Source organism: Brachyistius frenatus, unplaced genomic scaffold (assembly GCF_029030835.1).
Source record: "Brachyistius frenatus isolate BFR_SWC_R1_liver_20210118 unplaced genomic scaffold, ASM2903083v1 Contig_124, whole genome shotgun sequence".
NCBI classification, from domain to species: Eukaryota; Metazoa; Chordata; class Actinopteri; family Embiotocidae; genus Brachyistius; species Brachyistius frenatus.
In genome coordinates, this window is record NW_027210723.1 from 344,227 (window position 1) to 356,880 (window position 12,654).

The following is a 12,654-nucleotide window of genomic DNA, read 5'->3' on the forward strand; positions in this document are numbered from 1 at the left end:
AGAAGCTGTGGGTCTCAGAGAAGCCTGACCCCTGAGCTCCACTCCACCTTTGGTCCCCAGGGGATCTGTCTCCTCTCATAGGCCAGTCAGACCCACAGTCACTATAATATAGCACAGTAAGCTACTCTGAGTAATCACATTTGGGACATGCAGGTGAACTTTTAGCAGATTAAAGCAACTGAAAGGAGGAAATAACAGTAATATTGAAGAATAAGTCTAGACTTTAAGTTATCAACACTTTGTTCAAAGCAACTCTCAAGAGGTTTGGTGCATTTCACTGCGCAGAGCTTTTTTCTTTACACTTTCACTGGTGAACTGATTAAATAGATGTTTTTGATGACTGCTGTGATGAAACTTTGTCTCCAACCACTTTAAAAACAGTTACATGGTTTTAGTGTATGTTCATTCGAGACAGCGTTTTACCATCTGCACTCTCACTGAGAGAAACATGTAGTATGTCACAGCTAAACACAAGATGTTCCGCAAACATTCCATCCAGATCAGACCACACCTTTGATTTAACCCGCCGCACTGCATCTAACAAACAGGCTATAGGGGGAAAAGATGCACAATAACATACAGAGGATAACTGTTGCAAAACATTGGCACAAGTAGAACATTTAAAACAAACATTTTTGAAGTGTTGTAATTCACAAAGCCAGTGTCTCTAATTTTGCTAATTTGGTTTTGTCAGATATAAAAGTTACTGATATAATTGTCTATTTCCCCAGTTTTTCACTTTTTTAAACATTGGTGACCTTTAATGACTTCATTTGAGCAGCCTGAAGCATTAAAGAGCAATCCGATTCACAGAGAGGAAAAGAGAGGAAGAAACAAAAAGTAAGAGTTCACAGACATCAGACAGTTGTTGAGATATCTTCGTAAACACCAAAGTGTTGGACCGATTGACCAACTGAGAGACCGACACTGCCATCCCAAGCTGCCGTTACAGGAAGCAAAGCACAGACAATTCAGTGGTCGACACCAGCCTCTGGTGACTTTCTGCAAGCAGGTTTATTACAAATTAATATTACAGTAACAATTTCAGCTCTACCGAAATTAACCATACATTGACATAGATGCACAGAGAATGTCTACATGGAGTGGCACCTCTTCAAAGTCAATGCACACATTGCTGTGAAGTGGTCAAACAAACAAGGGGCTGCAGCCGCTGACAAACAATCAGGACGTGAAAGCTTCATGATTACGAGGTTTCTGCTACGTGTCTTAAATAGGAGTTTTCAAAGGTTTCTGCAGTGCTTACTGGGGTTTATTGTAGTATATTGCATTGCCCTTTAAATGCATGTTGGCAGTATAACATAGCACTTAAATAGATAATTGCAGTGCCTCGAACGGTACCATGAAGCACCACCTACTCCAAACAGCATACATAAATTACAGTACATTCAGTAACTCACGGAGCGCTATCCTGCAGTTTGTCCTTCATTAGTGTGTAGAAATGTTAGCTAACCGTTCAACATGGTCATTCCCAGATTTTCTAGTGTTCATCAAACCTCTACAGGATTTGCATAAATAAAATTAAATACAATAAAAACAATTTTACATTTTTTTTTCACAAAAAATTAAATACATTAAAAACAAATACACAAGGCCATTGACATTCCATTCTCACATAATATTAAACCATATTGCCTCTTAACCGAATATTTTACATCTTCGCAAAAATTTAAATAACACTTAACACATTTGCAGTCTTTTAAGTTAGACATCTCCAGTGTCCGTTATGTGTTTAGGGTGCAACTAGCTCCAGGGTTGTTTCTTTTCAAGGCCACAGACTATCGCTTGGATCCCTTGGCCAGTTTGCTTGTGGGAGTGGTTCTTCTTTGAGGAGTGGGGATCTTGGAGGCTTTTCCTCCATGTTGGCGGGACGCAGAGCGCGGCGTCGCTCTGGTAGACTCACCAACGCTCTCAGACACATCTGAGCACACAGACTGGATGTCTGAGATGTCAAAGTCCGAGGCGTCGCTTCCTCTGCGACTGCTCCCTCTGCTTCCGGCTTTACTTCCTGGTCGGCTGGAATTTTTCCTGTATTCTAAAAACAGAAAATTACGGGTGATAATTAAGGAGCCGGAAAGTATCAGCGTTTTGTTTCGCCTCAATAATCTTCTGCTCGTAGCAACCACTGCCATAGCAGCTGCAGCTCACCATGACGACAGACCTGTGACCAAGCAAATACTGACAAGCATTTTTAAAACTGCAATACAGATCTTTGGGGGAAATCCAAAACAACATATCACCTTTTAGCAAGCACTTCCTATTTAAACATCCAGAAGACATGCAGCAACTGTCAAGTATTGATTTGTTAAAGTTCTACTCACCACCTATTGTCTGTGCTCGAGCTTTCAGTACGGCAGCGCTGATCAAAGTTCCCTCTTCTCCAGACTGAAATCCTTTGCCAGACAAATACCCCGGAAGACGCAATTTGCTGCCTAGAACAGCAGTACTCTGTAAAAGAAAGAGGTTTCATTGCTTTTATTTGTAATCAACGGCACTTAACTGTACAGCACAAGGACGTAATTCAAACCAAGCGAAGTATACAAACTGTACCAGAAAACAACACAAATATTATTGAGTTAGTTTTACATTTTATGACAAATCCTGTCAAAATGCTTATTTTTTTGCAGCAATAGGGGCGTCTCCTATAGAAGCAGTTAGTATGGAAAAATGTTAATACATCATTAAACAACTGGACATGCATAGATTACATGGAAAGTCATGAACGCTGTAGTGGCATTAAATGAGGCAGACAGTTTTATTAGGCAAGAATAAAACATTGAGCCCATAACTTAAAAAAGTTCAAGTTTACAGACCCAAATGAAATCTCATGTCAGTCATTGTTTTTTCATCATAGAATAAAATTCGGAAGCAGCAAAAAAGGAAATATATACTGACATATGCGCCTTTTGCTGATTGGTAAAGTGTATTTTTTGGTCTCTTCTTTTCATAAATATGCAGTTGATTTCAGTTGGGTCTTAAATCTGAAGCGCTCCACGTCAGTTGCTGTACATGACTGTACCTCTGAGGATGAACCTGGGCTCCCAAAGGAGTCTGATGACTTAAGAGGAGTGGAGGGTTTGCTGTTTGTAAGCCATGGCTTATCATAATTGCGGGTTATGTGTTGGGGAGTCTGAGGAACAATGGCAAATCAAAAAACAAAGACATGGATTCACAAATCAAAAACTACAAGGAACACTAGATGGAAGAAAAACAGGAAATAAACAACAAAGTCATCCGATATTTAAAAACAAGCAAACAAAGGCAGATAAATGACAGAAAAAAAAAATCATGGTGGGGAATGATCAGTCTGCAGGTGTTGCAAATACAGGCTCTCACAGCAGATGGAGACTCTCACCTTGGGTGTGCTCATCAATGTTTGGTGTGACGGGACCGGACAGCTCTGACTGGAGGTGGATCTGTTGGGAGAAGCTCCTCGAGACGACGGCCGAGACCTTCGGCCTCTGTAGCGGAAACTCGCCATCACCTGCGTGGTTCCCTCTGGCAGGATGAACTTCTCTCGCAGCTCCATGTTGGTCCTGCCTTTAGCTAAGAAAATAAACTCAGTGAGTCACACTGCATAAGAACTTACAAGAATTATCATTTGTGTCTTGATGATGCTGATGCTGATGATGAATTAACACTTTATTTGTCACTTTAAGTAATAATTTCCCAAACGTTTTACAGGAAGTTTCCTGGACATAAAATTGTAATCTGGTACTAATTATAAGCAATATTCAACTTTCCTTGAAATAATTCCCCAAATTTAAACCCAAGCAAATATGTATTCATTGTTTGTTTATCATTAGAAGCATCTTTGTTATATATGTTGACTTGTACTAGTAGCTCTGGAAATATTTTACATTTTAGAAATTAAAACTTTTTGCATTCCAAATTGCAAATGTATAAATTTTTCAATAACTAAACAGTAATTACCTAGAAACATCTAAATAAATGATTGAGAAATTATTAGGAAACTACAGACTAATAAAATAAAGTGTTACCATGATGTGACTGTCTTCCTTAAAACAAACACAGGATTTAAAAAATAAAAAAAGACTCATGCAGTTTCACATCTCATCCAAACTGTCCAACAGAAATCAAATTAGTTAATTAATTAACCTTTTTTTTCTCACCCAGCAAAAATCAGTGGTAATAAATATATCTATATCTAAATGTGCCCAAACACTCCCACAACCAAAACTGCCCAACCTACACAAAATAAACTGACATGCATGCAGATTTAACAACTGAACCACACTGTCAAACAAAGTCAACAGTGCAGTAAATGCTGCTTCAGTTTTGTTGTGTGTGTTCTGTCGAGACCTTTTTCCCCAGTGAAGGTGTTGTAGCATTTTATATTTACAGGTAACAGCTCAGCAGCTCCTGAACCTTTCATACGTTTTTCAAGTGCTTGTTTAAAAACTGAAAAGGAGTTCGGCTCAGAGCCCCTCACTACATGCTGAGAGAGTACAAAGAGCTGATTTGCTGTATCAAGTCCCCAAATAGTGCCTAAGAGAAAATGACAGCAGGTGAAGTGACTCACACAGACAACTGCATGCATTAAAAAAGGAGCTGCAGCTGAGTGACAGTTGATTGTGAGTGGAGCTGGTTTCTAACAGTGCCATTCATTTCACAATGGGCACTCACAAGCAGCTACGGCAGCACACACCAGGACCACCACAAGCAGCACACACTCGGATGTGCAGACTGACACACATACCACTGGTGGGTTCATGGAGCAAGGTGAGTAAGTTTGAGATTTGCCAACCTATAGGAGACTGAGTAATTGAAGAGTTTGATTCCGAGCGCAACATTTTGCTCCCGTGGTGATGAACTAGAAGGAATGATATCGTGTTCAGCAGGAGGAGCGATTAGCAGGAAAAAAAGAAATGTATAATTAATACAGAAGATAGAAGAAACAGAGTACTAAAGCTTTTACACTGGACATGGACACAGATAGGATGTTTTCATACGCCAGTTGGTAATCAGTAAAATGATGATTTACGTCTTGCTGTTATCTCACTCATTTTTTTTCTATCATATCTGTTTTATTTTTTTTTCTGAGTTTGGTGTCCTGTATAGATTGCAATAAAAGAAGAAATAGATACAGTATAAATCAGTACCACGGTCCAGCACAAAGACAAAACAAAGACAGTCAAAGTAGTAACTTTCCCACTTAGTTAAAATGAGGATTAGACGCTTAAAAACCTTTGAAGTATTTGGAGCCAAGAAAAAACTAATCCCTTAGCAGTCAGTTATTCTGAATATCAAGTTGAAACAGTGAATACAATAAAAAAATATTTACTTTTTCTAACGGAATTTTCCATGATGGACTTTAATCCTTACTAAATATTCAGGTTATGTATGTAATTCTCATAATAAACAAGTTTTAACTGCAAATCATTTCACATTTGGACAGTATTTGTATCAATAAAAATTCTCATAAAACTGATCTATCTCACTCATGAATAATAATAATATCAAGAGTAATTATCCATATAGAGGTAGTACACAACAAAGAAAATGTTTCTGTATTCCACAAATTGAACAATTAAAGTCAGATTGACATCAGCAATGTTCACTTTCCTAAAGAGTATTAAAAGATGAATTACTGACCCAAACTTCAATATTTTCATCAACTCAAACTCTCTTAAGTGTCAAAATGTTTCAACATACACCAAGAAAGAAAACATGAAACCCTTGATAAAACTGTACGTGAACATTATTCAGTATTAAATCCACGAGCACCGCTTTGTGACTCCTCCTTGCGGTAAACTTGTGAACTCACCTCGACAGGGGTCGTTCTTCACCAGGAACTCATCCAGAGCCATCCAGCCTCCTCCCACCCGCACCATCACGGTGCTGCGTAAAATACGCACCAGACGAAGCTGCTGGGAGTCTCCGAACTACGGTGTGGGGAAGGACAACAGAGAGGGGACATGTGAAAACACTGACATGCCCATAAGCACACTCTTATTGAAGCTGTGCAACACTGGAAACCAGACTGGAATCACATCTCGTCCAGGTGATTAGCATTATTTTGGGCAGAGTATAGTTAATTGGTATTATGTTGTGTGGAATTAGGTAGTTTCCATCACGTAATTAATTCATTTTAATTTATTTATTTCAATCTTAATAAACATTCTGCTTCATGACCACTTCTGATTTCCTTTCATGTTGCACAAATTTACACACACACACAAACGAAAGAAGATTTTGACACAAAAACATGAATTTTCACTTTTCATTCTCAAAGACACAAATTACACAAAGGTCAATCCAACTGTTTTTTATATTAGTGTGTGCTGGTGTGTATAGTTATCGATTATTCTGCAATTTATCAATGAGTTTATGCTACAGTGAATTGACTTGTATTTTTTTATACCTAATACAAGTATCTGATGCTGAGCCTGACTGATTAACTCCAGGGTCAAAATTGTTAGTTAATATCTATATACAGCAGATATTGTTGAAAAATAACAACGGAATATAGAAAACAACTACTTCCTACTGCACTATTACAGGGTTGTTATCATGTAATTTTTGCAAAGTTTTGTGGACTTTACTGTTTTTAACATGGTTGATTATCCATTATCACGTTATAATTATTTTTGCTCAGAAAGAGCAGAATCAGCCCCAATGCTGAAGCATCAGTCAGGCTCCACATTCATACTTGTTTGAGATAATAATAAATTCAATTTGAGCTCCTGTATTGTAAAGCTGGGCAGTAAATATAGCAATAACTTCACAGCTTCATAAAGTTGACATGTCTGCTTGTTTGTGGTTTCAGTTTGTAAAGTCTGACTTTATTTCAGCAGTGTGTGACTCCAGTTTGGTGCCTTGACTGCAGGTTGAGCCTGTGAAAAAAGCATAACTGAAGGCACATGATTATACCACCAGGGGGCACTAGTGTGTAATAATGTGACTTCAACTAACCAACCACACATAGCGAACATAAGAACCAAGAGCATGTTATGGATGTGGATGGGTCAGGCTTTGTGAGGTGACACGAGACAGACGTCAGCCAGTTGGATGTGACTGTGAACATTAGCACACAAACATAATTTGCACAAAACAATCACGGCTGCATGCTTTCTGTTAAAAACAAATTTACAGTATTAGCAAGCAGACAGACACAAATCTCCTGCAATCCAGCATTTTGTTGTATTTTCTACAACTACGACTCAAAGATTCAGGATGCATTGACACTGATGCAGATCCAATGCAGCTAGTTTCAATGACACACTGAGAACAACATGAGGAATGGTTCAAATAATTTCTGTCTAATCCACCACAGTGTGACACGCAGACATGACAAAACACTGATGACCCTCTACTAAGTGTCTATTATCTTATGATGGCTCTTAAATTGCTAGAATTTTTTTATGATTATCAGAATGATTTAATGCCACTGGTGAGTCTAGTGATCAAATACATTAAAGGTGAAGATGATCTGGAGGAAAAAGAGGCACAAGAAACAGCTTAAGAATAACTATTTACCAGAATACAGCTTTCCAAAACTGCAACGTGTAGGTGGGGGGTAAGATTTTGATTTTCCCTGTTTGCTATTGTCTCATCGCCGATTAAGGAGTCATGTAAGCAGTGAACCAGACCAAACTGTCAAAAGAATTGATTTCAATTTACTGTCGTGTGATACAGCAATACAATCTAGTTCATAAAGCCCCTATCCCCTCTCACTAACATCCTCATAACCCCCATCAGTACTGAACTTTATATAGCATGCAGTTTGTCAAGACATATTAACTCAGCAGGTAAAATAAAAAGCAAAATAATTGAAATCATTAAAGTTCCCCAACTTTCAAGTAAATTAATAAACTGTCAGTTACACAAAACTATGTCAGCCAATGTAAATCATTCCCATGATACTGAAGCACCAAAGGCAAGCACACAGAAAGCATTATTATGTGCCTAGCAGATGAACTTATGCCCGTGGACCAATAAAATATGGGCTGAAATGGTACTTGCACGCCAATATTGTATTTTCTGAAACTCAAAAGCAGATATATAAAACTTTACAACACTGATTTTCACACAGATTGTCTGATTTTCCAACAAAACAAAACCTTTTTCCATCAGATAAACTTTAGTAGAAAATGACGTAAAACTTAAAGACATTGGGCTTTAACGCTTCTTTCATTTCGTCATTTGGATATCAAATTTCGGACCATATTCAGGTACCATAAAGTGCTGGACCGAAAACACTTCTTAGGCCAGTGTTCCTGGTAGATTAAATCAGCTGGCCAGCTGCATTGTTATTTCTACTTCTGAGTTCCATTCTGAAAACATCAGCCGGGAATCTGGGCAGAGTGTTAACTGGACAGCAAACATGGTAAATGAAAAAAGGAGGTAAGGCTCGATAAGGCACAGAACAGAAATATAAGGAGAAGAGGGCGTTCACATGTACCTGGTTTCCAAGGTAGAACTGGTGATGCAAAGAACAATAAAAATATAGAAGAGTTAGCATGTATTAACCTTTACTGACACATTAAAAACGTACCCTCACCAAGATCTTCTTGTGTTACTTTGGTATTTAAAACAGTTTATAATCATGTCATAGCTTGTATTTCTTAAAAATAGCATTTATATCACACATTTTTACCATAAACAGGTAAAACTCTGCTTACCCGGTATTTGTTGGCACCAATTTGCTCCACTTGGAATCGTTTTGGACATTTGCATTTTGCCACTTGACGTGTTACCTGCAAACATACAATAATTTATTGAACCGCATCCCAGACTCACAGTTTTGAAATTTAGGGCATTAGAGTTTGTATTACCTCATCTTCAATTTTATCAGCATCCGTTAGCGGCTTGTAAGCATCCTTGTTGGGATGAAGAGCTGCCACAAACTCGTAGTAATCAATGTAGCCGTCACCGTCTCTATCAAATATGTCCGCTACAGCGCTCATCTCCAGACGACTGGTGGGGAATTCTAGTAAAGTGACATTCAGTGTTACAAAGTGAGCATTTTGCCGTCTGACGGTACCTGCTGTTCAGCTGTGAGTTTGTATGGTGGATACTTACTGGAGGAGAGAATGCCCTCTATGAACTCCTGCCGAGTCACTTTTCCGTCTTGGTCTTTGTCAATGCGGCGGAAGAAGTCCATGACCCGAGATTTTTTGTGGTTCATCCAGCGCATGTAGCGCTTCCGCCACACATCAAAGTCAAAGTTGGCAAATTCCTTTAACTGCACAGAAAAAGGAAAGAAAGGGTGACAAGAATATTAAGAGAACCACACATTTGCAGTGCAGATTTGTGTGAAATTTGAGTGGTGGATCACCTCTTCCAGTCTGTCCAAGGCATCATTGAGCTTCCTCCTTCTGTCCAAAGCCAGCAGCCACACGTGCTGCCACTTAGTCACCAGCAGGTTAACCTGGGGGTTCTTGGTCTCAATGGGCGCTTGTGTTGCTGACGCATACATGGTTTGTGTGGGAGAACGTTTTCCTGTGAGTGAAGGACAAAAATCTTCATTATGACTGTGTTTTTGCTGTGTAATCAGGAAGAATAGATTCACAGTGATATCATTCCAGGTGCTAAACGGAGGACGTCGCGTCACCCTGCAGTGCCTCAACACTTGGCCAGATGGCTCAGGTCACGCTCTGTGAGGGATATTTGTGGGATAACATACTTCCAGTTCTTCCTTTGTCCAGCACGGGGATATGAGACTGGATTTGCGGCTCCACAGAAGCCTTCCTCTTGTGTGTCTTAGTGATTTTGTCAACATCTGGTTGCTTCCTGGTCATTTCCTCCATGAACGCCTGCAGGGAAGTGTAACGGTCAACTACTGTTATCGGAACAGCCATGCAACCGGTACAACTTTGATCAAAGTATGAAAATAAAACAGTATGTTAAGATTATTCCGATCTGCAGTTTTATTTTACCTGGTGTTCTGCTATGAGGCTTTTGACCTCCTCGATCTCCTGAGGCAGCGCTTCCTTGTCCTTATCGTTGAGGTTGGTCTCGGCCCATTGAAGCCAGGTCAGGAGATTCTCCAGCAGTTCCTGAATGGCTAACAGCTCAGTGAGGGCTGTGGCCAGTCGCTGCTGGTGCTGCCTTGCCCAAGCCTGCACCTGTAACAACAGCATTATACACATTACTAACAGTTAATACCAGAAAATCCTTTTATTGTCTGTTAAGTGCTCACAGCATCTTCATGTTCAAGATGGCTCATCATTGCTTTTGTAAAATTAATAACAAAATGGTTAAAGGAAAAACATAATCTAACAATGATGCAATGTAGATAGCAATCTCTATCGAAAGATACTCTTCTTGAGCGATACAAAGAGCAGTAAATCTAAATCGGCACAGTGAAGGAGGGTTTAATCATCCTGACGGTGCCACAGTTTAGTGTTTTGTCCAAAAAAGGATATAGAAAGTCTTCCTCTTTGTAGCTTGAGGCATCCAAATTGTGTAATGTCTTCTTTCACACCTACAGGTATGACAGGCGTGTAAGCCAGTAAGCTGCAGCTGTGAACTGACCTCTTCAAGCCGGGCTTTAATGATGGTGTTCCAGTGCTTGATGGTTGTGATAGAGTCTGGATGGCAGATGCCGAGAATCGCCTCCCCCATGCTGGTTGCTTTATTTAGAGCCAATCGTTTTTCCTCCAGTTTTTTTATGAAATCCTAAAAAACAGCAAATAGGAAAGAATTTAGATTTAGAATTGGATTTATCTTTAGAAAACAAAAATTAAACATCTGAGCAAGACAGAGCTATTTCAAGTCGATGAAATCATAGTTTAGAAAAACATCTACAGAAAAGTAAAGCAAAGTAAAAAGTATTTTTGGCATGGACGATGACATGGCATCCTACTTGCAGACAGGTTGCAATTACAAACTCAGGGTCTTAACTGCTTACTCAACTAAAAGATTGAATCAAAAAGGAATTTCAGCATGTTTCATTTCTTTATTAAAACAACCAAAAACAGTCAACACATACAATTTTAAATGAGAGCTTAAAGTTTTGCTTCGATAAAAAATATAAATATATGCATTTCTTGCCTTGTGTAGTTCGATAAGCGCTCGCAGAGCCTCCTCATCATCAGGCAGGCTGCCATGAAAACGTAAACTCTGCTCCGCCTCGGCCAGCCACTCCAGCAGGATGTGAACGGTAGAGTGGAACTCCTCAGCCTGCAGCCAGGGGACACAGATCAGTCAGGTTCAAAGAGTCAGTTCACCTTCTTTATCATGACCGTGGGGGCTCTACAGTACCTGGCACAGAGCCTGTTCCAGCCGCGCCTGCTTGGACACCGAGAGGTTGCACACCGTCTCCCATCGAGTGCCCAGCTCCTGCATCTGGACTTTGACCCAGGAGGAGTCATCGTGACTGCTCTCAATCAGGTCCCTGGCCGAACGTTTGAGAGCCTGAACGGTTACGGTCCGCTTTCCCAACTCCTTCTGGAAACCCTGCAGTGGTCATTTGAGGATACAATCAGACAACACGTACCCGCATTTAATGTTTACAACAGTTTTCATTAATGACACTAAAAGTTTTTAAGTTGCTTTGAAAACTGCTGCAAAACAATTCAAGCTAATTTATTCTCTTTATAATTTCGTATGAATACAAATGTTTTATTATCCATAATGACTTTGGAAATGAGCAAACATTACGGCATCCTTTTTCCAGACATGTTGGCTGGACAGAAAACTTCAAAGAACAGGCTCTCCATAAAAAGGTACGGCCCTTGTGTTGTTTGAATTTACTGTCCAACCCTGGTGTGGTTTAAGTATCATTTGTTCTCCATTGTGATGAGAAGCAACCAATGATAAAAGGAATGGGTGGAGGTGCAACAATGAAAACCATTGCTTGTTTCTGAAGTCGGGTTTTGACGCTGCCTCTAACATCAGTAATCAACTGGCAGGTCAACGAAAGTGTGACTTTCTGTGTGTTTGATTTGGAGTTGTTTTCTACCTTGTGGTTGTCTATCAGGTTGAGAACCAGGTCTATGTCTCCGTGTACGGGCTGGTCCTCAGCCAGCTGAGGCTCCACTCTGTACAGCCAGTCAATGAGTGCCTGCAGAGCGTCTGTAAACTGGCCGGAGAACAGCAGGGCCTCCTCTAGTTTGTTTTGTCTGCAGGAGGGAACCAATCGGTCACGGTCTTTAAAAGTATTGCATTGGCACGCAGTCTGACTGGAAGTCGGTGGGATAAAATACAACAGCAAATGTGGGAAGATCTATCCTTACCTTTCTACAGACTTGCCACAAACAGTGTCCCATTTGTCCCTCAGTTCACTCAGCATGTCGTCTAGTTTCTGATTATCATCCTGGAGGGAGGTCTTGTCTTTCAGAGCCCGCCCTGTCCGAGTGGTGGTGTCACACACGGAGTGTTTGCTGCCCAGAGCTTTCTGGAAGTCCTGCGTGCCAGAATTTTTTTTTATCAGCGACATTAGAAAACTCACGATCAGGTTTAATAGGTTATAAGTCCTTAGATGTGGAGAGTAACAGTCAACCTTCTCAGGAGATTTTCCTCTTACTACTGCTGGCATGTCAAATAGCATCCTAATCTCTGACTGTGTTTTGTGATTAAGAAGGCAGTATTCTGTTAGAGGCACAAAAAGGGGGTCAAAACTCAAGAGCCACTGCTTCACAGAGATTAAAAGTATCTAAAAGCAAGGTC

At 40.0% G+C, this 12,654-nt stretch overlaps 1 protein-coding gene across 15 annotated transcripts in view; it reads right to left on the bottom strand.

Moving 5' to 3' along the window:
* Positions 1-970: 970 nt before the first annotated feature.
* dst (dystonin) overlaps positions 971-12,654 on the bottom strand; it is a 103,649-nt gene continuing 91,965 nt past the window's right edge. For 7 of the 15 annotated variants that reach the window (XM_069713963.1, XM_069713961.1, XM_069713969.1 and 4 more), the window contains 19 exons: positions 12,222-12,391; positions 11,948-12,107; positions 11,248-11,442; positions 11,038-11,166; positions 10,519-10,662; positions 9,921-10,109; positions 9,668-9,797; positions 9,320-9,483; positions 9,064-9,226; positions 8,817-8,971; positions 8,664-8,738; positions 8,444-8,461; positions 7,519-7,635; positions 5,807-5,924; positions 4,739-4,852; positions 3,374-3,564; positions 3,038-3,148; positions 2,340-2,466; positions 971-2,053 (listed from right to left, as the gene is read on the bottom strand). In XM_069713963.1, the coding sequence (XP_069570064.1) occupies positions 1,797-2,053; positions 2,340-2,466; positions 3,038-3,148; positions 3,374-3,564; positions 4,739-4,852; positions 5,807-5,924; positions 7,519-7,635; positions 8,444-8,461; positions 8,664-8,738; positions 8,817-8,971; positions 9,064-9,226; positions 9,320-9,483; positions 9,668-9,797; positions 9,921-10,109; positions 10,519-10,662; positions 11,038-11,166; positions 11,248-11,442; positions 11,948-12,107; positions 12,222-12,391 (2,727 nt within the window). In that variant the 3' untranslated portion in view covers positions 971-1,796. The remainder of the gene's footprint in view (positions 2,054-2,339; positions 2,467-3,037; positions 3,149-3,373; positions 3,565-4,738; positions 4,853-5,806; positions 5,925-7,518; positions 7,636-8,443; positions 8,462-8,663; positions 8,739-8,816; positions 8,972-9,063; positions 9,227-9,319; positions 9,484-9,667; positions 9,798-9,920; positions 10,110-10,518; positions 10,663-11,037; positions 11,167-11,247; positions 11,443-11,947; positions 12,108-12,221; positions 12,392-12,654) is intronic. The other 8 variants (XM_069713965.1, XM_069713976.1, XM_069713962.1 and 5 more) reach the window with 7 other exon arrangements.